This window comes from Poromitra crassiceps, assembly GCF_964638095.1.
Source record: "Poromitra crassiceps genome assembly, chromosome: 7".
NCBI classification, from domain to species: Eukaryota; Metazoa; Chordata; class Actinopteri; order Beryciformes; family Melamphaidae; genus Poromitra; species Poromitra crassiceps.
In genome coordinates, this window is record NC_139628.1 from 8,160,824 (window position 1) to 8,187,357 (window position 26,534).

Consider the following 26,534-nt stretch of genomic DNA (forward strand, 5'->3'; position numbering starts at 1 on the left):
TCCTGTCTTCATGTAGTTTGTCATCGGGGCTCTCAAAGTGACTGTCTTCTCTCTGTCTGGTCTTCTTTCCAGACACGTCTGCTAGCCAAGTACCTCATGGAGCTGAGTCTCCTCGATGATGACATGGTGCAGTATCGGCCGTCTGAGATCGGTGCCGCTTCCCTCTGCCTCTCCCAGCTGCTGCTGGATGGGCGGTCATGGGTGAGCTGAAGTCTTATCATGTATAGAGCTACAAATGGAGTCAAAGGTTGACTGAAGCAAGTCAACATGAGTTAATAAGGCAAATGACAGGACTTAAAGAATCAAACAAACATTTGACTGAATAGATCTGTCTCCTCCCTTGTGTTGCAGTCTCTTCCACAGCAGCAGTACTCAACGTACCACGAGGCCCACCTGAAGCCGGTCATGCAGCGCATGGCCAGAAATGTGCTGACAGTGACCGAGGGGAAAACCAAGTTCATGGTGAGTTGGATGCCTACAGTGCAGTCTCAATAAGATGAAATAGGTTTCTAGTATGATCTAATGCCTTGTATTTCCCTGCAGACTGTCAAGAACAAATACGCCAGCAGATCAGCCTCCATGATCAGCCTCCTTCCTCAGCTCAAGTCTCCCATCATCAAGAGCATGGCTGCTTCTGTGCTGCAAAATGCCTGACTTTTCTAGCAACAACCCTGCAAGCTAGCTCCTCCCCCCATTAAGCTAGCTCCTCCCCCCATTTCCACCATGTCTCAAACTCCCCCCAGTTTCACAGCCCGGCTTTCGTGCGTTCCTTTATAGCAAAATAAGTGGGATGTGGAGGCTAAATGACGTCACATCCTCTCAGTCAGTGCGGCTGCTCACTCTGCTGTGTTGGACTATTTAAAACACAATATTGCCTCACCTATACTGGTGGGCCGCATGCATCACAATCCTTTCCTGGGGCATTGAAAACACACAACAGGTTCATTTCTCAGAGAGAGGCAGCGCTGACTCCAGACCCCATGCTTATATAACACACACACAGAGAGGCAGAGCTGACTCCAGACCCCATGCTTATATAACACACACACAGAGAGAGGCAGAGCTGACTCCAGACCCCATGCTTATATAACACACACACAGAGAGGCAGAGCTGACTCCAGACCCCATGCTTATATAACACACACACAGAGAGAGGCAGAGCTGACTCCAGACCCCATGCTTATATAACACACACACAGTAGCTTTATAGCCCACAGAGCCACAACATCCCTGCAGAAATCCCACTGTCACAGAGGAGAACATAGCAGTGGGGCAGGACTCAGCAAACTGCTAAACTGATAGGATTAATAGCATCATAATGTAAGTTCATGTCATTTGTCTAATATCCAAGAGAGCTGTAGACTAGCACATGCTTCCTCCGATACATGTGCAGTTGTCAGCCGCTTATTTTCACCTGATAGCGAGGAATTTCACTGGCAGGACATAGCGCGTGGGAGGATCACGCTATTCCCTCCAGTTCCCCTCCCCCCGACCAGAGGAGGCACCAGGTCACATACCCTTAACCCGGCTTCCCACCCACAAGCCGGAGGTAACACGGGGGCTCGAACCTCTGACCCTTGTGTTGGTAGGCAGGGAATCTACTGCTGCACTACCCGGACGCCCACATTTGTATAATATCATCTACTAATTACAATTGACCTGAGTAACACTTTCATTTATAGTACAATATAATATGAGGTACAGTAGCCTTAATCCAGTAACACAAGTTCACAGTTTAATACTCTGGAATAAACGCTTACTAAATGTGGATACACTCATAGTATTGCACATATTGGTGGTGGATGTGAGCTGTCAGCAGCAACAGCTGCCGGGGTGGAAACTTTGACCTGAGCCTCGCATCAACTTCCTCCCTAAACACTGTCAACACTGTCTGGCCAAGGTCAAAGGTCAGAGCTGCTTCACAAGAGTTGTGTTTGAGGAGAGGAAATCACAGCTAAAAGGACGCTCGCTCAGCCCCTCACCGTCACCCCCAGCTGCAGCCCCAGTCCTCCATGGACTCCAACGGCTACATGGTGATGCCTCCCCCCAGCCCCATTAGCTCTAGCAGGGCTGGGTGTAGGCTGTGCTGAGGAAGAAGTCCGGTCCTGCCAGTTCAGTCTTTGGTGATCTTTTCACCCATCTTAAATGTGAAAATGTTTATAATAATATAGTATTAGGGATGGGCATTTCTAGCAAAAACACTATTCGAAATTCGCTGGCCAAAGTCGACTTTTAATCGAAATTTTATCGATTTTATTTTTATTTTTTTGTGAGTGAAATGTTGCATTGTCTCCCCTGATTCTAAGTCTAAGGCTTTATTAATTAATAGAAAAAGCTTCTGCTGTGGATTTTTAGCTCAAACAAGCATTGCACCACTGAAGTAAAGAACATGTTACATGACATTGACATTTTCGAAAATAAAAAACAGTTTTGACAATCATGAGTGGTTCATTAAATATTTAGTAGGCTCAGGTCTGAGTGCCAAAGGGGTGCCAAAGTCACCCCCTCTCCCTCTTCATGGGATTTCATCCACCATTCATTTTTCCATAAACCTTGCTTAAAATGCTTATACAAATTGTTTTACTTGCTCAAACCAAGCGATTCGACTATACTTAGAATCAGGGGAGACAATTTCACTCACAATTTTTTTTTCTTCCTGAATTTCGACTTTCGATAATAAAAGTCGACCTTGATAATAACGATTATTCGAAAATTCGAAATTCGATGCCCATCCCTAGTATGTATGTTTTTTTATCGTCATTTGTAAATAGTTGTGCTGTTATGTTTATGTTCCAAAATAAAGTTCATTATGTTCGTTTTAATGTTTGAAGTGTTTTGAATGCATCTAATCAGATTGCCTATGACTGTCATATTCTAAAAAGTTAAGTTGATAGTTGGGATTTTCTGTGAAAGATGCAAAGTTGTAAACTGACTTGCACAGCGATTGGGAAATATATTATTATATATATATATATTATATATATTGTTAAATATGCTTGTTTTGGAACATGTTAGTCTTGTTTAATTAAATTCATGCTAACTGCCAGCAGACACATAGGCTCTTTTTTCACATGAATGTATGTAGGATAGTGGCACACCCATCCCTGTGTGACTAGCCATTTAGTCAGGCCTGCCTCGCTCACAGAGTTGGCATGCGGGCTCTCCTCTCTCCCCACAGGGTTTTCATAGAGTCCACTTCACTGGTTAGAACTCTGCTCACCTGTGTGCTGCTCCACTGGACCTCTCCATGTTGCTGAAGTTGTCTCGAGTAAAAATACACCTGTCATATCACCTGATTAGTGCTATTTGCCCAAGTTAAATTGTTTATTTACAGTAGGCTAATCATTAAAAGTCAAACATGACATGTACTGTAACATCTTTCTACTCCAAACCCTTTGTGGTCTCAATAAGTTTAGCTGCTAAAAGATTAGAGGTGTTTCTGTATCATGTCAAAGAAAAAAACAACTTAAGCTCACAGCTGTTTTCAGTTGTTTCCAAAGACTAATTATAGGCCAACGAACAAATCCACACAAAGTTCAATCAAATGTACAAATAATCCGTTTTTATTTCACAGCTGAGAAAACAGTTTGAAAAACATTGAAACTGTGTCCCATAATGCAATAAGTGGCCTAAGTAAAGTAGGAGTGAATGAAACCTTCACACAGTCTGCATCCTCACCCACTGCACACAGCTAGTCATCATGACCACAACAAATCCCAACAGTACCTCACACAGCATCAATTACACAAGTGATGTCTGAAACTCATGGCTGGTGGACTTGATGTAATTGGTGCTTGTAATTCTAATTAACAAATTTACCACGAGAGGGAGGGGGTTGTGGCCACATTTACCACTGGTACAGGGTTGTGGCACGATGCGAAGCCGAGTGCTATAAACCCTGTACCAGTGGTAAATGTGGCCATAAACCCCGACCTCGAGTGGTAAATTTGTTTTCTACAACAGCTACCAAATAATATAAAAAATACACAATTGTAACATCCAATTCATTATTTACAATCATTACTGGTTTCAGAATACATTTATCCTTCCGCCACAGAATATAGTTCCATACACAAGATCAATGACATTTAGTTGCCTTTGAGCCAAAAAACAACTAACCTATTCCTTAACGGGATTCACAGTTATTGATACATTGCCTGTAAAAGTACAGTTATTTAAACAGTTATCTAAAGCAGCCCGTTTTGGTGGTGGTGTGTTGATATCTGGTGACGGCAGAGGGCGTTTGTTTGTTTGACAGTCCCAGGTTCGGGGTCCGGGCGCTAGTCCGACCTCCCGCTAGTCCGACCTCCCGCTAGTCCGAACTCGTGACAACTCAAGCTCAGCCAGTTCTCTCTCCCCAATTTCACCATGTCGTTCTTTGTTCACTTCACCTTCATCTTCATCTAACCACTGCTCAAAACTCAATCCACCCAGTAAATCAAACGTTACTACGAAATCGGACATTTCCTTGTGTTAGAGATCGGCCATTTCCTTGTTAGAGATTTGCAGACTGACAGGCTAACAGTGGGCGGAGTCAGCACAGGGAGCGGAGTCAGCATCAGGGAGCGGAGTGATACTGCGGTTGGAGCCGAACTGTAGATTGTTGGCGTATTTACCACTGTTGCTAGCCAATCAGAATCCAGTATTCACTCATGCTGTTGTAGAAGTGTTTTTTTTGTAGGGGGAAAAAGCCAGGTTCTATTTTGTTAGGTTGTATGCATTGTTCTAAGTAAATTATGGGGGGAAAGGCTTTTCAGTAAAGCATGATCACTTTGTGGTTTGAATAGCATTACATTTTTGGTTACTTAAAATATTTGTCTTGATAATTTGAACTTTGATAGACTTCAATATCTCTGGAAATGTGAGGGCTGATTAGGAGAATACCTCTGTCTTTACAAACAGAAGCCTTCTGGTCCTCAGCCAGATATTTGGATCTATGCAGACTCCTGTTTGACAGCCATAGCCTTGGTCAGACTGCCCTCCTGTGGATCACACGTATATAGCATGCTCAATTGAATGAATGAATGGAGTTTATTGTCATTGTATACACAACGGAATTGAGGGTACCCCTCTCATATTCGTGCAGTTAAAAAGCATTTCATAAACATTAAAAACAGAAAATAAAAAGAGTCAAAGCCTATCTACCTATTAAAAAGCATTCATAAACATTTAAAAAGAGATAATAAAAAGGGATAAAACCTAACTATCTATACATTTAGACTAAAACAAGGGCACACACACAGACACATGGCACATCACAAAACAAACAACCAACATCTAGGTATTGCACATCCGTATTGCACAGCCATTTTTAAAGTGCATCAGAACTTTGCATTGTTAAGTGCAGTTACAGCTTTTGGATAAAAGCTGTTTCTCAGTCTGTTGGTTTTGGTTTTCAGGGCCCGAAAGCGCCTCCCTGAGGTAGCAAATAGCTTTCAGTTTGATATATATATTGTTTTCAAAACATGATGTGGTTCAACGTATGTTATGGGCAAACAAACGGCTAGGGGAAATGGTCAGACATGCTAAGCCAGTAGTATTGGGGAATCAGTACCGGTGCTACAATGGTTGTTTGTTGCGTTTCCCATGACGAGGCTGCGGGCAAAGAGTGTGTGCTCCTCGCCGTTGACTTCACTCGAGCTATCAGCACTCCCGTGACTCAGACAGTCACCATCGCTGACTGCTGCCCCACCTGTTGATGCAGCTAAAGAAAAAAAGTCAAACAGAGAGAGAGAGAAAAAAACCGAAGTGAGGTCTCACATGACAGAGTACCGCAGGGATGACATATTTTTGTAGGCTTAACCAGAAATCGCCGCCATTTTGGTTCGTCAGTGGAAAAGTCTATGGGGTTTTAGAATGGGGATTTCACTTGAAAGCATCAAATAAGGTCTGTGGTTAACAAAAGTTTGTGAGAATGCGAATTTGGGTTCAGCAGGATAATCTTCACAAACATTAAATCACTTGTATGCATTTTGAAGCGTTTTCTAAAAACCGCGTTGGAAAAAAAATGCATTTACATTCCAAAAGTCATACAAGTTATTGATGTTGATGAAGATTATCCTGCTGAACCCAAATTCACGTTCCCATAAACTTTTGTTAACCACAGACCTTTTCAAGCCAGATTTAGAGGGAAAATGGCGACATCTATTGGACAAAAAAAATCACAACATAGTGCCTTTAAGATAGGACGTGGAGGATGTGTCTCCTTCACATCAGTGCTGAAATGGCGGCAAGGCTGGCAAAATACAGCATCAACTTTAATGCTGTACTCTAGCCAACTGTATCTGCTGTACCATTTAGCTGAAAAACACCTACGTTTTCCAAAGAGTGTTCTAGTCGGGAAAGAACGCAAGTTTGGTTGGCATGCAGGTTCGTCTACTGCAGAGAGATCTGTAGCGTCAGTGTCCTCTGGCTCTGCACAAACCTCCGGTGTGTTGTTGGCTGCGTTCCCAGCTGTTAACGTCATTGTTTCGGCTGCATCATCTTCTTCATCATCGTCTGTCTCTTCTCCACTGTACACCACCAATACAGGTGCGGGAACGGGTGCACTACAATCCGCACTTGTTGAGGGGGAGGGTGACGACGAGTCATCTTCTTCCTCGTCGTCAATGCGACGTTTCTTGCCTTTGCCGAAAAAGCTTAAAAGCAAGCTTTGTTTCATGTCTTCTTGATTTGGCGCTGCTGCTGCTGTGCGTGCATTTGTTTACTTTACGTGGACGACAGCTTAACTAGTTTCCCATGATGCTCCGGGGCACATAGGTCAGCGGGGACAGTTGGACACTTAAGCATGACAGTTGATGTGTTTTGCAGACAAACAAAAAACTTTTTTTTACCCCATTTTTTGGGGGTGTGCCAGCTGCCTGTCTGGGTGGCATTTGCACACACAGGCGCACCCGTGGCTACGCGCCTGCCACAGACCTTATTTTATGCATTTAAGTGAAATCCCCATTCTAAAACCCCATTCACTTTTCCCCTGAATTCTGGACTCATCCCTGCTGTGCTCTATTGCTGAAGTCAAGTGGATGTTGAACCTCCTAACTTAAAAAAAATAAACATCTACAACTCCCGTTATTTACTTGTTAATTGGTTAATTTAACTGTTTTATCGTTCTCAATTCGGCAAAAGGTGATGTCTCCCTTTAGGCAGCCTTATCATATATTCCATTCTCACCTGTGCCAGTAAGTGTGGGTCCTTTAGTGGAAGGTGTGCGGTCCAGAGCCTGCTTGAACTGGCCCACTCCACGCAGCATGTTACGCAGCTTAGCCCACAGAAAGAGGCCACTGCGGTTACGGCTAGGCCATGGACCCTCTAGGACGGCCTGGAGAAGGACCACAATGAAGGGTGAGGAAATAAGCAGACAGCAAGCCTCAAAATTGTTGTGGTTGTAACTGTCGGTGCTTTCAGTGTTGGTGTAAAGGTTTAAAAATCCAGCAGCTCACAATGACAAAAATGTTTGGTTTCTACTAGTGGTCCTTTGAACTTTGCTGATAGTAAGAACTACTCTGTTGGTACCTCTTTGCAAGCTGGGGATATATTTAGGTTATGTAATAGGTTTATACTGTATATTACCTTGTAGTAAACACAGAGAGGCTATGTAAATGTTTAGTTAGATTACCTTGTTGTAGTATCCGTATGTGATGGCGTTGGGATGTACCCCAGCCCAAATTTGATGAGGATTTTGCATGGAATCTCATAAATCCCTATTTTTAAGGGGATTTTGGCACTTAAGGGGTTAATATCTAAAAATGCTCAAGGGTGCTCACCGGGCACCCTCCTGTATTTTGAATAGGTACCCCCAAACTACAAGAATCAGCAGAGAATAAAACTTTATCCGACGAAACAAGGTTCATCAAAAAAACAGCCTTTGGCTCCCGGACTACTAACATAAGCTTAGAAGACTATAAAAATGGGACCCATTACCTCCCTGCTTGGCACTCAGGATCAAAGGTTTGGAATTGGGGGGTTAGATCCCCATAATCCCTTTAGCGCGGCGCTGCTGCCTCACCGCTCCCCCAGGGGATGGGTCAAATGCGGATAACAAATTTCACACATTGTGTGACAATCAGTGGGTCTTTACCTTTACCTTTACTTTTATATTGCCGTTAACGCAACACTTAACAACGCTACACTAACGTTTAACTGTTTCTGTTTGTTAATATTAGCTGATAAGGCAGAGAGCCTATACTTAACGTAATGTAACCTGACCTTACCTGTATTTGCGCAGTGTGTTCTTCCATGTCAGACAAAGTTCTGTTGATTTTCCTAAGAAAACAGTGGACAAACTGGTTAGAAACAATCATTGTTGCATTAGCATTCGGCTAATTGTTGCATAAGGAAATTGATTTAGCATTAAGTTTCGTTAGCACAAACCTTGTTTTCCATCTGGTTCTTGTACGTTTGGGGACATTTTCCCTGAACCAATCACTTCCTGTAAGGTTTACATTGCGTTTTCTTTTAGACATAACATTACCTTGTAACTAGCGTTAGCTGTTGTAGGGGAGCAACAAGTCAAGCGGGGAAATTATTTAGCTCAAGGAATTAGCTCAAGGCTAAACCACGCAGACCAGACTGATATGGACCCAGAATGCCTTGCGGTCTGAAAAAACTGCCATGGTAACGCGAGCTTTGGAGAAAGCGGCTTCTTTCATGTCGAGCGGCTTCTTTCATGTCGAGCGTCCATCTCGCGAGATCTCATCTCATCAAGCTGTGTTCTCGAATCTGAAGGGACAAGTTGAGGCAAGCGCCTGATAATATCTTGATGGATATTGGTAATAATTTGGATTCTGCTACCATGAAGGTGGACGGAGGTAAGTAAAATAACTCATGCTTCAGCTTAAATTTGACATGCTACAAATAATTACCGTGTGTAACAATAGATTTGATGTCTGGCTAAACTTTTTAATGGCGAACACTTTTAGCTAACTAATGCTGCATGTCACGTTTTAGCGGGATAGCTAGCGTTACCTCAACGAGATAACAATAACACAATAACAACTAGACAAGTAACGTGATGTTTGCATTCGGACCGTTTACATTGGCCATGTTTCTGGTTGTGGAAAATCCACCGAATGATTCGGTGCATTTTCCACAACCAGAAACATGGCCAAGGTAAACTTAGGCTCCAACATTAGCTACCACGTGTTTAAGAAATATTAGCACCATCAGAAATATTTGCATCATCAGAAACTATGAAGTGAGGGGATTTTACTTAGAAGTGCCGGGGGTAACACGCTACAAATGTAACTCGTTACAAATATAACGCGTTATATTACCTGTAACGCGTTACAAATGTAACGTTATGGGTCATATATTACTTTTTAGCAGTAACGCTAGTAAAACGTTACCCGGAAACAGACGCCGTTTGAATGCAGTTTATTAGCCTGGCCCTAGCTGCTAATGGCAGGCAGTAGGCTAACTATGATGTTCTTTTGAGATTTTTATGTTCTAGATGAGGCTAGGAGTTGTTGATTATTTGTGTTCAAGAGAATATGGCTGAATTTAATTTGTCTTAGTACTTTCATTCACCTGTAGAACATGAAACCCTGACTTACCCTGATTAAAGGGGAAAAAATAAATGCTTAAAATTAAATATTGTCACTGCTGGTCCCTGTGTTCTTATGCTATTTGCTCAAGACCGTTGCTTTCCCACTAAACACACTATTTATTAAATTGGTCTTATATTTCTTTGTGTGTGGCATACAAAAAAATTACTTGCCTAAACCAGTGTAGGAGATTAGTCAGGGGCAAGGGCAAAAATGCCCCAAGAAATCTCTGAATGCCCCTAAAAACTCTACTACCCCCCCCCCCCCCCCCCCCGCCAGATTCAGATAATTGTATATTCATTTAATCCATTTAATGTATATTCCCCTCTCAAACACACACTAGGCACCTGGAAAGTGGTTGCCAGAAGAAGACGTGGAATACACACATAGCCTATTCATATTACGCTTTAGCAACTTTATGCATTAATCACTTTTTTAAGTGCCCCCAAAACTGTTAGACAGTGGGGGCAAAAGTTGCACCCCAAAATATTTTTGAATTTTCTACATTAACCCATTGATACCGGATGCAGCATTTGCGTGTATATCCCTTTAACACCGACGGCAACGGGCGTGTCCTTTTACCTTTCATGCCGGCTGCGACACAGACGCGTAGTACGTGTATATCGTTGTTTCAAGACATGTGACCGATTAAATGCATCATGATTTGCTGAAATAGACGTGGCGGAGGTGAAATGCATTGTGGGTTTTGTAGTTTTTTATTTTTATTGTTGCCTCGACCGTGTGGACAGTTTTTCAAAGCTCGAACTACAGGGCAAATCAAGGAAGCGCCGGTCCGGCAATACTTCCCATTAAATTTTAGTTGTATTAGAGGATGAAATTAATGCTGCTGACCTAATTTCAGATTTATTTATCTCATGTTCCAATCTGCAATAGCCTCAAGGTTTTACTGCACGTTCTTCTGCTGCACGGTGGCAATTCTGCATGGCCGCGTCTCAGACAGTAAGCTAAGTGAATGCTAACGCTAAGTGATGCACTGAACGGAGTATAACTTACTTTGAGGACGAAGACATCAATGAATAAGAAGATTCCACACCCAGATTATGATGTGACTGTTGACACGCTAGCCAAGGCTCATTGGGTGAGTGACTTTTGGCGAATTTGCCGTATTTCAAGACGACTGCAAAACGGAGGTCGCTAATGTTTTAACGTTAACGTTAGGCTGCAGTAATTGTTTCCTCAGCTTCTATAGTAGCTATGAACATGAAATAAAAAGCATTTGTGAGCTTAAACCCGTGGCTTTTTATTTGGAAGGGTTACATTTGCCGTAATCTTTATTAACATTTCTTAAAATGCGTTAGAATCTTTTTTTTTGGGGGGGGGGGGGTTAAAGATAAAAAAATAAAAGAATAACATTAGGGCAAATATAATACGAAAAGCCAAAGGGTTAAGCTCTCAAATGCTTTTTATTTTATGTTTCTATGTGCTACAGAGCCTGAGATATAAAGGTTTTAGTGAACGCCGACCGCTCTGGCAACTTCTCCCAAAACGTCCGGTTTACAGGGGCTGTTTACAAATGTGCAGTGGGTTTAGAGGGCCACTCTAGAGAACGCGCGCTGGTATCAACGGGTTAACTGTGAACAAGCTGAATATACACTTCCTGGTATTCCGGACTCAACTTCCCACCATGCAGCACTCACTCACCTCTGACCTCTGTTTCTCTTTGGACCACACTCAGCTGCCCACAATCACTCCTAATCATTCTACACACTGCCTTTAAGAACCCTCTCATTTCACACAATGTTTAGAGATGGGCTGTAGGCCTTTGGTTAGCATTTGTGCGTGACTAAAGCAAGTAGTAATTTGCCCTTGTGATACTTTGCTTGTTTCTACTAAATCCCAAGTTATTTACGCTATGTGTATTTTTAAGTGACCTGTTAATATTATGAGCTCTTTTTGGTGCAGCTGCAGCATGACTTTGGTTGTGTTAGAACCACACACAGTGGATTCCTTTGTGTTACCACGCATCTTTTCTTAAGTCATCCATCCATCCTTCATGCCTGTTTCCAATAAATTGTGAAATGGTCCGTGGCTCTATGATCCACACCTTCCATAAAAAATAATATACTAGTCACTTTATTACATTCAATATAGTTTTTTCGCTGACCTATACCTGCAGATGCCCAGTGTAGTAATGTATTTTTGTTGTCTGATGTTTAGCTTAACATTTTCTATTAACTGGTCATTTATTGATTGCTTGTTTTATTTGATCACTTCCGTATCAGAACCGAGGAAGTTTGCTCTCGTGCGTTGGAGTGAAGGGGAGGATATGGGGACGCTCAGCGACGTAAAGACTGATGCCATAAAGAGGTATGATGATTCCAAGATGGACCAGGATGGGAATCCAATCTCTGAATACCTAGCCCTTATCGAATGGCGCCATGGGAAGAAACCACGAGGAGGGTGGCCGTACTACAGTGGCACTATCATCTTTGTTAATGGTAAGTTGTGTGTGTGTGTGTGGGGTGACTTTTACTGATTTTTGAATCGATCCTTTTATGCCTGAATTGATATAATTCGATTGGTTCATTTTTCATTTAAGTCTAGATTTGGAGATATGATGATACAATATTTTGTAATGTTCTTCGTGGAATGTGTTCATCACGATAGCTGTTTGATTGACATCGCTTAACCCTAGTAGTGGGAGAGAAAAAGCCACCACTCCAAATGTCCTTTCACAGGTTTTAATGGCTCCTCAAAACCGGGCAACAACGAACATTTCAGCCAAAGGACCCAACGCTGAGGATGAAATGCTGCCTGGTTTTGAGAAACTATTAAAACCTGTGAAAGGACATTTGGAGTGCTGGCTTTTTCTCTCACTACTGAACTTTCTTCCGGGGCAATGACGTCACAAAAAAGTTGACTGTTGAGCTCTATAGTACCCTCTCACTCATGTATGTTCTTCGCGCCGCAAACAAAACACTGGCAGCGGCGGCCACAAACATACAGTAAATCCATACTTAATATATTTTTCAATGAATTGCCGGTTCCCCCCCTAAAGTAGGCAATGCAAGCAGTACTTGCGCGCACATAGAACACAACACCAACTCAAAGTTGTAATCTGATCAGTGGAGTATAACTGTCTCCTTTTTGTTCTAGCTTCTCGTTTTGAAGTAACACGTAAAATGAAGTCACTGCTGAAGGAAGATCATCCTGGATCTTCAGGGCTGACAAAGAGGGTGTCGGTGCTCCCACAAAAATATCGGGAGGATTCGAGTGGCTCGAATGAAGAGACTCAGATTCTGACTCAGTCATTGGAAGTCAAGGTGACATGAATTTACTTTTAGCGCCTTTAACATTTGACCATATTTCTCAGTAGTACAGTATATCATGAACAATATAAGCAGAATGTGTAACAGGTGGATTCCACCAGGAATGGCAGCATTTCATTCTGGCAGCTAGAGCTGGTTGCAGCCTCTGGTGAATGCCTGTGAGACTGTCTCCCACTCCTTAAGCATCCCAGAAACGGCTCTCTGCTCAGCTAAAAATAAGCATGGAGTCTCTTTTTGACGCATCCTCTTCGAGTCGCGTAGCACAGAGCAGACTGAGCTGTGTAGGAATTCAGACTGAGGAATAAAATAAAACATCCGGTCAATTTTCAAAATAAAATGCCCCGTGCAGACTTACAATTGTATATCACAAGTATGAGATTACAGGGTTCCCACGGACATGGAAAACCTGGGAAAGTCATGACATTTCAAAATCTAATTTTACAGGCCTGGGCAATTCATGGAAGTGATCAAATCTTAGTTTTGGAAGTCATTAATTTTTGTTTTGTTGTTTGCTATCTTCCATGGATAACCTTCCATGTTGTAACATACATCCAATGTATTTTATGTAGCTGTTGACTTAAAAAAGAAGCCTTACTGTAGAATTTACTATACAGAGAACATCAGACACACCTATTCATATTGGATTTTAGTGCTTCTATTAAGTTTTGCTATTTTTATATTGTCTTCTATTTGTACTAATTTGGTATTTTTTCAGAGTCAACGCCTGACATTACGCTGCTCAATTCCAGCAACAGCTCTTATTGTTTTGTATCAGTGAATTCTCTATGTTTCTAATGCCCTTTCTCTTGGCCCACAGAAGTCGGATGCTCCCCCAAGGAAAGATGCTGCACAAGAGTTCCTTGTGATGTACGGTTCATCTCAGCCTTCCTCAGATAATCCTAAAAGTCCAAAAGAGAATGTAGGTGAACTTCAACGGGAGATCAAGGAGGAAGGACATTTTTTGCAAGGTATAATTGATAATTCATATCACTCAATGAACTATTCAGCAACTAAAACATTTTTTCTTTCTAAACGACTGTGTGACTGTTGTAGTAGGCTACTTTGTCATAAAGCTGAGTGATAACAAATTTGTTTGCGGTATTGTCTAGATGTGCCAAAACTCCTACAGAGCATGAAGGAGTTCATTCATGTGGCTCAACAATCTTCATCTCCGAAGAGGCCCAGGCTTACCACAACACCGCAGCGCCCCCCAGGGTCACCGCAGCTCCCCCCAGGGTCACCGCAGCTCCCCTCAGAGTCACCGCAGTCCTCTTCTCGATCTGCGATCTCAACTCCATCCCTCCCCAGATCTACAGTGTCCAGCTGCATGTCTGCGTCTCCATCACACACTCCCTCCACATCCTCTAAGGTAGCCTAATTGTTTTTAATTAATAAATACAGCACAAGAAATAGATCTACAGCTTGTCAGACTTGCATTTAATGACTATGGAAGATCTAAATTCATACAATTTACGAAAAACCTTTAACATGGTCTGAGTGAATATTCTTTTCTGATTGGCCGGCAGGTGTGTATTAAAACAGTTGAATGCACACAGTCTGGCTCAAGTCTAATCACGTGTTCTAAATTCATCCACTACCCAGCCTGCACAGCTGTTTAATGAGACTGCACAGCTAACGTTGTTCAACTCACTCTCAGCTTCTATGAGCTGAGCGGACTAGATTCCCTGCATCATACCAGCTCGTATCCAAGGCTCGTCTTATTTACTGGAACTGCGAACAACATTCCATTGCATGAGAAGCTGGCGGGATTGTAATGATTGTTCTAGGTATTAATCGGTTTCCCAGGTGTTGACACGGTTATGGCTTGTGAAGAACGTTTGGATAGCTGAACTCGACAAAAAATAGTGAATGCTTTTTTTATATTGTTGGCAAATGACTGTTATAAGCGGGGTAATCAACTGTGGTGTGCATTAAATGATTGTAATGCAGTTCGTGGGGGCAACGGTTCTTTGCCTCCAGCCCTCCACGTCGTGCATTAACATGGTTCAATGCTCACATAGGAGTTGATTATACATTATTTGACACGTATCCAAAAAGTATGTTTTGCAGACATTCATTCAGGTTGACAGTTGAGTTTTTAGTTAAATGTAGACCAGTGATGTCATCAGAAGGCACTGAATCAACACATATAGTCTTGTGTGATGGCATCACTGATCCACATTTAACCAAAAAACTCAACTGTCAAACTAATGGAATGTCTGTCAAAGGTTTACAGTTTAAGGATATGTTAGATTTCTGTCTGTTGGGCTGAACAAATCATACTGTCTAACTTTAATGGTCACCTTGTGTCCTTGTCTAAACAGAAGGAGATCCATCCTGGGACTGGCGTATTGGTAGATAAATTGGCGTGGGCGTATGCCCAAAATGCGACTACGGCCACAGTGTTTGTAAGGCATCTTCTCACGGCAGTTTTCCCGGTCGAAATACTAGTGGTGAGCAACCTTCGAGGAGGCAACCGAGGTGGAGGAGATTCTCGTCTACCTCTGGACAAAAACAAACTGGATGCCATTTACAGTACGTTTTCAGCTTTTGAATGGGTGTTCCACCTTTGGGCATTTCCTGAAGTCAGGCTACTGTATTGACTTTTTGCATTTTCTTTGTGTTCTTTTGTTCATTTGTAGGCACAACTCTTGAGAAGTGGCCAGCCACTGTGCCCTCCAGCATCGGATGCACAATCAACGCAAAGATTACAGAGCTCCGGAACAAAAGTAAAAATGCTCCAAACAAGTAAAAATGTTGCAGGGTCTACTCTGCAGTAAACTGTTCTCGTTTTGTTAGAAATCTTGTTATTATACCAGTACCCTTTAATTGATACAGTCCTACTTTTTTAATTTGAGGTCATACTTTTGAATGTTTTGGTGGCATGCCAAACTGCCAACTGGCACATAATACACCATGCTCGACTTCACCAACAGACTGCATGGGTTGTAGGTGCTGCAGCAGTAAGCCACTCACTCACACATTGCATAAAAGGAGAATGTTAGTATTTTTCAACCTGGATCATATGTATAACTAAAATGTGAACACATCTTTGAAATTGTTGCAGTATTGACCCAGATTGCTTCAGTTGGTAGCTGCTTTTCCCACATGTTCCTACTGCACTACCCTGGTGCAGTATGGCCATGTAGGAAAAGCAGCTACCAACTGAAGTGATCTGGGTCAATACTGCACCAATTTCACAGATGCTGCGAACATTAGTTAAACATGAAAATAAGGTCCAGGGTGAAAGATAGACTTTCCAGGTTGAAAAATAGACTTTCTCCTCACTTGCGGTAATTAATTGCTAGTAAACTAAATCTTTTATTTGTTTTTCCTAGTTCTGTATACACAAGTATTCAATGCTCATCATTTGCCAGAAATTGTACTTGGTTACTGGGTTGTTTTCGGTCGATGCCTGACTGTTCAGTTAATAGCACTTTAATAAAGAGCATGGCCTTCCAGTTTTAAACTCTGCCCCCCCCCAAGTCTTGAGCATGTATCTGTTTTTTGCCTAATTGATGTGCACCTGTTTCATTTCAGCTCAGTTTGGGGGTTTCTGTTGTATTTTGCTGTCATGCTAGTTTCTCTCCACTAAGGACAGGCAAGATTATTTTTGCCCCCACTGCCCCCCCAAAAGCAACAAACCTAGGGTTAGCGCTGTATGTTTTTTGACTGTAGACACATATATGAAATGGTACAAATTCATACATAAAATGAGTATTTTTTTTATACTGCTATGGTAACTTTAATTTGCTGACATGTAAGGATCATATAAAGAAAGCACAGTTATCATAAATTTCACATACAAAAACTTATATATAATCATATATAAAATGTATGTTTTTTTTATACCTGTAAGGTTGGCTGACATATAACAATCTTATAAAAACCATCTAAAGAAAGCATACTTCTCTTATAAATTGAATGCACTTTACATACACAATACATAGATATAATGGTATTTATTCATGTATGAAAGGATACATCTCATGTAATAAAAAATTACAAACATTATAGGATTCATGTAAGAAACATTATATGATTCATGTAAGGAAAATACAATTTGCTATGCACTTTACTTATACACTACATACATTTTTTGTACTTTATTCATACATAATTCGCTTAATTTTCTTATATGAAGAGAATATGAAAGGGGCCACTTTCAAGAGTTCACATATAAGACATACAATACATATACAATGTAAAGACTTACTATTGGATGCAACGGGACATCATATATGTTTCTTCTATATATTTTTCCATATGGGATTAGCTGGGGCTTTGACCCAGCCAGACTTCATCTGATTTGACATCTTCACAGCTCGTCTTGCAGCCGGTGTGATTGTATGCGAGCGAGCACCCACCTGTCCGAGTCAGTACCGCACGTGCAGCATGTACGTTCCGACTGGTAAGTAGTTACATCGTTCTGATTGTAGCAGCAATAAAATGTCACATGTATGTCACTCACAAGTACTAAAACATATTTATTTGGTGTATATTTTTCTGTTTGCTGCTGTACATTTTTTTTTGCATGTTAAAACGTGGTTGCCACTGTGGCAACCAAAGGCCAAGAAATGGTTGCCATTTTTTGGGGCTGGTTGCCGGGGGCAACCAGGCATCCGTTAATGTCGAACCCTGAAATGCTTAAAACCTCTGGCCTTATGTGCTTAATGTACACAGACTAAATCTATGGCTACTACGATTACTACCACCACCACCACAACTATTTTTTGATTGATTGATTGATATTTTTATTTAAGTGTCATGCACCTGGGTGCCCAGCCCATATGGGCTTACAAGACACTATATCATAATTACAATCGCCAAGATGGCCACACAACAAATCATAATATACCTTTGTACAGAATTGAATGAACACCTCAGTAAGCTATCTACTCATGGCTATCTAATCTGAGCTTGTCAGGAACCTGGACTTTGAAATTATGACTGAGTTTGCTAATAGTAACACCCAGAAAAAGTATTTCTAAGGGCAACTGTGGTACTCCACTGACTAACCTTTGCCTAATGGGCTTCTTTCACAGCCACAATTTTGTGTCTAATCACACATTTCCACCACTGGTATTAGCACAGCCCCACCTGGCTCAACTTTTTGTATCATTCCAACAGCCCAAGTTGAGTCATGCTAGTTTTAGTCCCTGCTCTGTTGAAGTTCCAGCCAGTACCATACAGTGACATGAAAACACTGCAAATGACTGACTGGTCAGGCAGAATCATGTTTACTGTGTCTACCGTCAATGCTGGAACACCAGTTTACTGAGACTTACCTTCTTTTCTGATCAATCTTTTATCTAGCCGCCTTCAGCAATGGTCAGATAAGATCCATCTCCTTGCCTTAACATAAGTGATTCGCAGTTGTTTTGAGAGAGAAAAATCCACTGCTCAGGAACCCCTTGTAGTTGTGTGTTACATCCACAGCTCCGCTAGGCCAGAAGCAGTTGTTTAACAAAGCAGCTGCTTCTCTTAGCCAATAGTCTCATTTGCCCATGTAGGTCATAGAGGCATTTCATTAACAGTTTAAAAGTTCCATGTATGGATTTAATTTTATCATTATACATTACCATTATACATTACCCCTACTGTGACTCACAGTGCCTACTGACTGAGCACCAAAGTCATGCAGGCTAAAGTCACCTCCTCTCCTGCATTCAACATACAACCAATGCATTCAACATACAACCAAAGGATTTCATCCACCATTTATTTTCCATCAACAGTTTATTAAAATGTCCATGTGTTCATTTAAAGTTATACAAATGGAGGGCAGAGGACAGATATGCAGGTGCTATGACGACCAGATGTAGAGACAGACGAATAAACTTATGGTGGAAGCAGACAGTATATCAAATCAAGACAAGTAAGGCCAAGTAAGAGTAGACATGTACTAGTAGGGCACTTTGGAGGGGTTCCACGCGCACCCCCCTTATTTATTTTTCTAGTCTGGATTTTTGGCATCCATAGGACCTCTAACATGAAGATTTTGATGATCCCAGGGGAAAAAAACTGACCAAAATGTGTTTTTTTCAATGTCGTATTACCCCTATGAGCGACTGTCTTTCAGAGACTGTGGCACACTTAAATTTTGATCTAGGGCAAAGGTAGGTATATAATTTGAAAGGAGACAAAACAGTCAACACCATTTTCCAAATGGTCCCTTGACCTGTCACCTCAATATACCTGAATGGAAATGGGTTATATGGGTACCCACAAGCCTCCCCTGTACAGACACGCCACATTTATGCTAATCTCATGCAGTTTTGGGCAAGAAACATGAGCTGCTTTCACACATGTTTGGAATTCAGGAGTTATCTAGAGGCCATGCGGATGGCTGTCATGTGTGAATGTGTGCATGCGGCTCATGCGCGCTCCCGCGGAGCCTCGTCCTATCCGGAGGTAAGTCAAGCCGTCAGGGTACACGCAGGGGCGGAGTGGTCCCCCTCCCCTCTAGAGTCTGGCGAGTAGCCAATCCCCAGTGAGTGGGCGTGCCATGTTGATGACGTACTACAGTGCGACCGGCGTGAACCAGGAAAAACAAATCGAGATGCATTTGGTACTATCATTAGAGCTGTTTGCAGAGACCGATCAACTCGTGTTTTACTTTCCCAGACTTATTACTTTTCAATCCACGCGGACAATGGCGGCTGCAGTGAACTGGAGAGACCATGAAATCAGGGAACTGTTGGCGATAAGAGCCGACGTTGAAATCGTCCGCCAGATCCAAGGAACAGCGAGGGACTCGCTTGTTTATGACCAGATAGCGAGGCGGCTCGGTGAGCGGAATGTGCACCGCACAAAACAGCAAGCGAACACGAAATTGAAGGCGCTCAAGGGCATGTACCACAAGATCGTTGACCACAATAGCCAAAGTGGCAACGATAGAAAAACGTGGCCATATTTCAGCTTGTGTGAGGCTGTATGGGGGTCGAGCCATTCAACAGCCCCTGTGCGCTTGGTCGGTATGGGTCTGGAGCCGGACACCGACGAGACTTCATCATCATCATCGCCGTCGAGTGACCCACCCTGCTCGAGTCCACTGCGCGACCCACATGGACCAGGCGGCGGTACTGAGGACCGACTTCAAACCTCATCCAGCGTGGCGGTGAACGAGACATCGCTATTGTGTGGCCTTGCAGGTAAGATAGAACGTCTGTTCGTGTGGCCTAACATTACCACAAATGGGTAAACTGCTAAGAAGCTAGCTGGCTCTAACTACTGTTAAACTAATTGCACTGTTGTTGTTGTTGTTGTTAGCGCTGGGAGAGTCATCCTGTAGCACACCAGCACCCAAGAGGCGGAGAAAGGAACCTACACGCTCAGCAAAGCTTTTGGGAGAGCTGGAAGATGTCTTCCAGAAGATGGACAATGACTTCCACGAGAAAACAGAGGTAGTGTGTTTCTTTGTATATTTATGGTGAACGTTATGATGTTGTTTATCATGATGCAAACCAGTGACAGTCAACATTTTCCACCCCAAAATAGGACAATTAAGAGAATGATTATGTGTCTGCTGTGGTGTCTGTCTGTGTGAAATGCTTGGTTGTGGCCTTACTGGCATATGGGCTTCATCATTATGTATTTTAACATTCTGTCTAAAAAAAATTCTTGTCATCAACAGCAACGGTGCAAGCAGCAGCAGGAGTTTGAGCTGCAGCAGAGGGCACAGCAACAGCAGCTTCATGAACGGCACCGTGCAGAGGACCGCGCAAAGGACCAGGCCTTCATTCTGGAGATGCTCCAGCAGCTCAGGGAGCCCCAGCAGCCTGCGGTAGCCCAGCAGATGCCACGCGAGCAGATGCAGCCCCAACAGATGCCCGTAGGTGCCCAGCAGATGCCTGCATGGCGGCCCCCACGCCGTGCCCCGCAGCCACACGGTCCATGGGATCAGCAAGAGCAGTACGGCCCAGAGTACCACCAACTGTAGTAGTCTGGTCAATATCCAATACACACTACCTCAACCGACCTCAGTTTTGGGGCACACTATATTTTTTTTCCCCTTTGTGCTGTACATTTTTTTTTAAATCTGTGCTGCATATACATCGATGTGCAATGCAAGTTTTTTTTTTAATCTATGCGATGTATATGTACACAGTGCACAAATCTTTTTTTAAACCTGTGCTTTTTAACCTGTGCTTTTTTAACCTATTGATGTGCACTTTACTCCACTCGTTTTTAGTTGGTGTGTGTTTGCTGCATAGTGTTCTTTGTTTCAATTGTACTATTGCCATGTTCAAGGATTTGATATTAAACATTTTTACATTCAACTCTAAAAAATGTGTTGTTATTCCCTTTACAGTGTTAACACATTGACTGCCAGCCTTTTTTCAATGCTGTAGGTAGGTTCTGCCAGGTTTTTTTTTGAGGATTCTAGGCTCATTTTACAAGAGCCGAGGATTCTTCTCTGTTAGGACTTCGTGAACACCAATCATCTAAAAAGAACTAATAGAATGTGTGCTTTCTCTGTCTAAAAGAGTTAGTTTGTAGAGTTAGTAGTTATGTAAGCATTAGCAGTTGAATACAGCATGGTTTCAGCGTCAGAAAAAATATTCAGAGATAAACGGCTTTTTGTGAAATTCGATAGAACAGTCACTTTAACCATTCATTTTTGGCATCAGTAAGACCTAAACAATAGTTTTGAACAGTAATTTCCTCCATAACAGCAGTAAACTTCCCTCTGCTTCCAACTCCTCCCTCCGTGGGCGTTCTTCTTGGCTGCAGCGCCGTGTCACAAGCACTTTCCTACCTGTGCAAATGCACTTTCTCATACTCTCGACCTCTCAAATAAATTTCTGAATAGAAATTAAATTACTCTAAATTATAGCGAAAAAGAAACAAAAAAGAATGGGTTGAAAATCCCATTCTAAAAGCCTTTTATGGCTGTTTCCAATTTGGTGCTATTTTGCAAGGCAAAATGGCCTGCTGCACCACAAGCTTGTCACCAGTCTCATTGCTTTGCTGCTGCTGTGCGGCTGTGAGCCTGTCTGCGCGGCCGCTCTTTGAGGAAGTCTGGTTGGACTCGCTCGCTTCTTGGAGTTTTGGTTGAGAGCTTTGATAAAGCTTTTGCGATTCTGGTCATATTTATGCTGCGTGTTTCAAAGTGTGTCCCACCCGCAATCTAGCCTAGGTAAACCCAGCCACCACGTGACCTGCTCTCTCAGTTCCCAGTCACAGGTCTGAGAGCAGGTCACGTGGGGGATGGGTTTACCCAGGCTACCCGCAATCCACTATGCAAATCTGCAATCCCGCACCGCCAGCAATCAGCGCGAAAACGAAAGCGCCCAGTGAATAGACCAGGCATAGACCATCAGGCACATGATTTCAACAATAACACATCTAGAATGCTCAGTCCCTCCCTTCATTGTGATTTAGATGTTAGAGATGGATTAGCAGAGAACCAGCCATTGGCCGGTTGGCCACAGACGTCCAGCACAAACAAAAAATGAAAATGTCCCTCTTTAGAATCCAGGTAGAATCACACAACCAGATTTACACTGTTTCTGACCAGACCAAAAAGGATATGAAAAGCGGTAAACTGTTATATATACAAAGCGATAGAGAATGCTCTGAAAGCGACATACTGTTGCCTGTATCAACTATGTGAAGATGTACACTGTCTGTTAACTGTGAAGTACGCAGGTACAAATTACTTCTTATTACATTTATTTATCTTTAAACTCCAAGCAGCTCATTTTTCGCTTTGTTATTAGGCTATAGTTGCCTGCTGAGTTGCTTTGGTCCACAACTTTTTGTACGTTCCTAAACTGATATAAAATGATTGAAAAAAACAAAGAACAATAAAAAAAAATCCAAACTCTCCAAACTTTGGACTGCCCCTGATAATGAAAAATCAATATATTCGAGGGGGGAAAAATAACTAAAGAAATACAAACAATATCGATTAACACGTGAACTGTTAGCTGTCACAGGCCACATGGAAGGTGAATAAAACACAGGCTGTGTGCAGATGAGCAACACTTAAGAAATTGTGTGTAGTTTCGGACCCTGCGCGGTGGAACAATGGTCATCATAGCCTCTCTGATCCGCTGTGTGCTACCTGCCTGGGGCGGGTGCAGCTCTGGTTCAGGCTGTTCTGGGAGGCCAGCTGGATCAAGGTTCCACTCTGCCAGAAAATTGTCTTTCTGGATCTCGCACACATTGTGCAGAATGCAGCAGGCTCCAACAATGTCTGGCATTAGTGTAATGAGCACATCATTCCGCTTTGCAAGGCACCTCCAACGACCCTTCAAACGTCCAAACGCATTTTCAACCACCATTCGCGCTGAGCTCAAACGGAAGGTGAAGTTGTCCTGTTCGGGAGTCAGGTGATGGTGATGAGTGAAGCCTTTCATCAACCACTTCTTGAGAGGGTATGCAGCATCTCCGATGAGATGTACGGGTACCTCCACACCGTTCACATCAATGGATTTCTGTGCAGAAACATATATTAGAGTTTACACTTGTGCTAGGCTTGATTGTTACCTACTAGTACTACACTGGGCTGCTGGGAACATAGCCTCAACGCGTGTCTCGGATGCACGGCCCCTACAGCCACCACAACGCCAGCTAAGTAGCTGCACGTGATATACACGCTATCAATCACAATAAAACTGTACCCACCTCATGATGTGGGTGCCCTGGCACTCCCAAATAGTGCATACTTTCTAATACCGAGCCCTTTTTCACATGCAGTGCCGAGGTTTGGGTGGTAGGGAGGGTGTAGTGCAGTTTACAATTTTGAGCATCGGGTCTGCCATGTGAAAAAGTGCTCGGTATTGGAAAGTACGCACTATTTGGGAGTGCCAGGGTACCCATCCCATGGATAACAACATTGTCTTGGAGGTGGGTACAGTTTTATTGTGATTGATAGCGTGTATATCATGCAGCCGCTTCACCGACATTGCAGTGGCTGGAGGGACCGTGCAACCGAGACTCTGAAGGAAGAATGACTGATGAGTCTCGCGTTGAGGCTAGGAACATGTGGGAAAAAAATTCATAGGTGCTACATACCTCCCGGGGGAACAAGTAACCATCATTTCCTTCTGCCATGTTGAAGATAGGAGAGTTGGCAAGCACTCTTGCATCGTGTGTTCGTCCAGGCCAACCCACGTATATATCTGTGAAGCTGAACACAAAACAACCAGCATGAACACAATGGACCACATTGCACTTGTTTATACTCAATTGACTGTTGTAACACAGATGTGTAAAATTACTCCTGGCACCTCCTCATTGCAGCTAAAAGAGGCCTTGCAATAGAATAACAGGCTATGTAATAAGTTATATTACATACTATATCTATTCTGTTATTATGTAACAGTATGTACTATCGCTCTGTGTGTGTGTGTGTGTGTGATTATCAGACAGGAGCTAATAATGAATACGTATTATAGAACAGCTTACCAGAAATTGTGGTCTACAACCCCTTGCAGGACAATGGAATGCCAGCCTTTCCGATTGTAGTAAGAAGTTGGATCCTCCCTCGGAGCTATAACGGGAATGTGGCTTCCATCGATCGCCCCTGCACACATCGGGTAGCCCCGGTCAGCAAAACCATCAAAGGTCTTCTGGAGTCGTTCCCCCTCCGGCAGGTAGATGAAACGATTGTAGACTTTTTTGTCCATCAAAGCAGATGTAACTTGACGCACCAGTCCGCATACAGTTGACAGTCCAACACCAAAGATAACGCTGATTGATCGATACTCGCTTGGCGTGGCATACCACCAAAGAACAACAGCAAGTCTCAGACGTGGTTCTAGTGGCTTTCGCCACCGCGTGATCTTTCGTGCGAGTGCCGGTGCCACCAGACTCAGCACATACTCAAACGTGCCGCGGGACATGCGAAAATGACGCTTCCATTCCACATCGTCAAAGTTCCTCAAAGCATCTTGCCAGAATAGTTCACCACCCGGTCTCTCTCGCTTCCACATAGCTCTCTCCCGCTGCAGCACACGGAACGCCAGCAGAGCCATCTTTCTTCGGCAGACTCTTTGTGCGTGAAGCGTTATATCTTCTTGGCATCTTCTTCTGCTTGCACGTAGATTCGCTTCAAATTCCTCCCATTCATTGAAGCGTTGCTGATAACGTGCGCGTCGTGCGACTAAGAACTGGTGGATGCTCAATAATATTGCAGCAGTGGGTATCGCCATCTTTGCTGTTTGTTGATATTCTGGCTGTGACGAATTCCGCAGCACAATATATACGTCACCCCCCACTCCCAGCATGTCCCCGCCTCCCCCCCGCCCTCTCCACCCAGGCTCGGTCAAACTCTACGGAGGTGCTACTCATGTGTGAATGCAACATGCCTCATGTGTGAAAGGGTACAATTCACCCATCATCCGGGGCAGGCTCAGTGGGGGGCAACCCTCACCTGATCCGGAGTTCATGTGTGAAAGTGGCTATGCAGTTTTTTGCATGCAGTACAAATGTGTCATTTCTGCCTATTGTAAAAATGGTGTATTTGACAATTTCTGCATACTGGGTGTTCTTAAACACTAATTTCCATTTCAGAGCACCAGGATAAACAGTGTCCAGTGAATGGAGACTATAGACAGCAGCATGCATATACAATTGGGATTTATGACATCACTGATGATGTCACAGTGGGATGTATGACATCACTGATGATGTCACAGTGGGACAATCACAGTGGGACAGACAGAGAGACCGAGAAACAGACAGACAGAGCCCTAGCTCCCATTTATATACTGATGATGATGATGAAAGGAGGATAATCACAGGTTGCCTAACCAAACTTGAGTTACTGCTTACTGCTACACCCAGCAGCAGTCCCATTGCATGTATAACTGCAACCTGGTGGTAAAAAATGTTTATTACACCCAAAATTATTGCCTCACTTTGACTGAGGAAACTCTACAACCAAATCACAATAAAGTTGAATTGTTAACCCATTTAATCCAGAATTTTCCCAGACATTAAAATATCTGAATCATGTGTCATTAGTAACCCTTTGAAATAATCAATCATATTTATTTTTTTAATTTTCATGGAAAAGTAGGTGAAAAGGTGAGTTTTATGGTCGCAACAATAGTGACCAGTGGGATAACACAGTGCATCTAATGTGTATACTGAATTATATTCCTCCCATGCAGTCATCAAAATTCTTATCCCAGCCCAGCTATTAACACATTTGTTAATATCTCCGTAAGACATGCCTATGATGTCTAAAAGACAAGTAAATGAAATCTCCTCATTCAATCTGTTGGGAATGAGGGTATTAAGAGCGTGAATCCTCCAAAAGGTCTCTCTCTGAAGAAGGATGTTGTCTCTGTTGCCCCCTCTACGTGGCATATTCACTGTTTCAATGCCCATATAATGCAGGTCATTCAAACTGTGTTTCAGGCTATTAACTCATTGAGTGCCAAGGACGAGTATGTTCGTCAATTGGTTTAGTAACGTAGAGTGCCAAGGACGAGTATGTTCGTCAATTGCGTTTTTTGACGGTGGGACGTGGATCAAAGCCAGATCCATCACCTGTGAAAGTATGGTGCATGTTGAATGTGTAAAAGCTATTTTACGGACCCATTAGGTGGCGACAGTGCTCTCCAGATTAGAGAAAGGCGAGGAAAAACAGCAGAAAAAGCCGTGATGAAACCATTCTCATGAGAATCGTTTGGCTTTTCGCTGTCGCGCTGGGAGCCGGCGCACAACGGTGGGGGGCTCCGAA

General features: G+C 42.9%; 1 protein-coding gene across 1 annotated transcript; it reads right to left on the reverse strand.

Moving 5' to 3' along the window:
• Nucleotides 1-22,763: 22,763 nt before the first annotated feature.
• On the reverse strand, nt 22,764-24,819 carry LOC310779393 (uncharacterized protein; the record flags this gene model as incomplete). The annotated part of the gene is made up of 4 exons (XM_083639929.1): nt 22,764-22,804; nt 22,905-23,277; nt 23,858-23,972; nt 24,251-24,819. 4 exons carry the CDS (start codon nt 24,817-24,819, stop codon nt 22,764-22,766), a joined length of 1,098 nt encoding a protein of 365 aa, XP_083496055.1.
• Nucleotides 24,820-26,534: the final 1,715 nt, after the last annotated feature.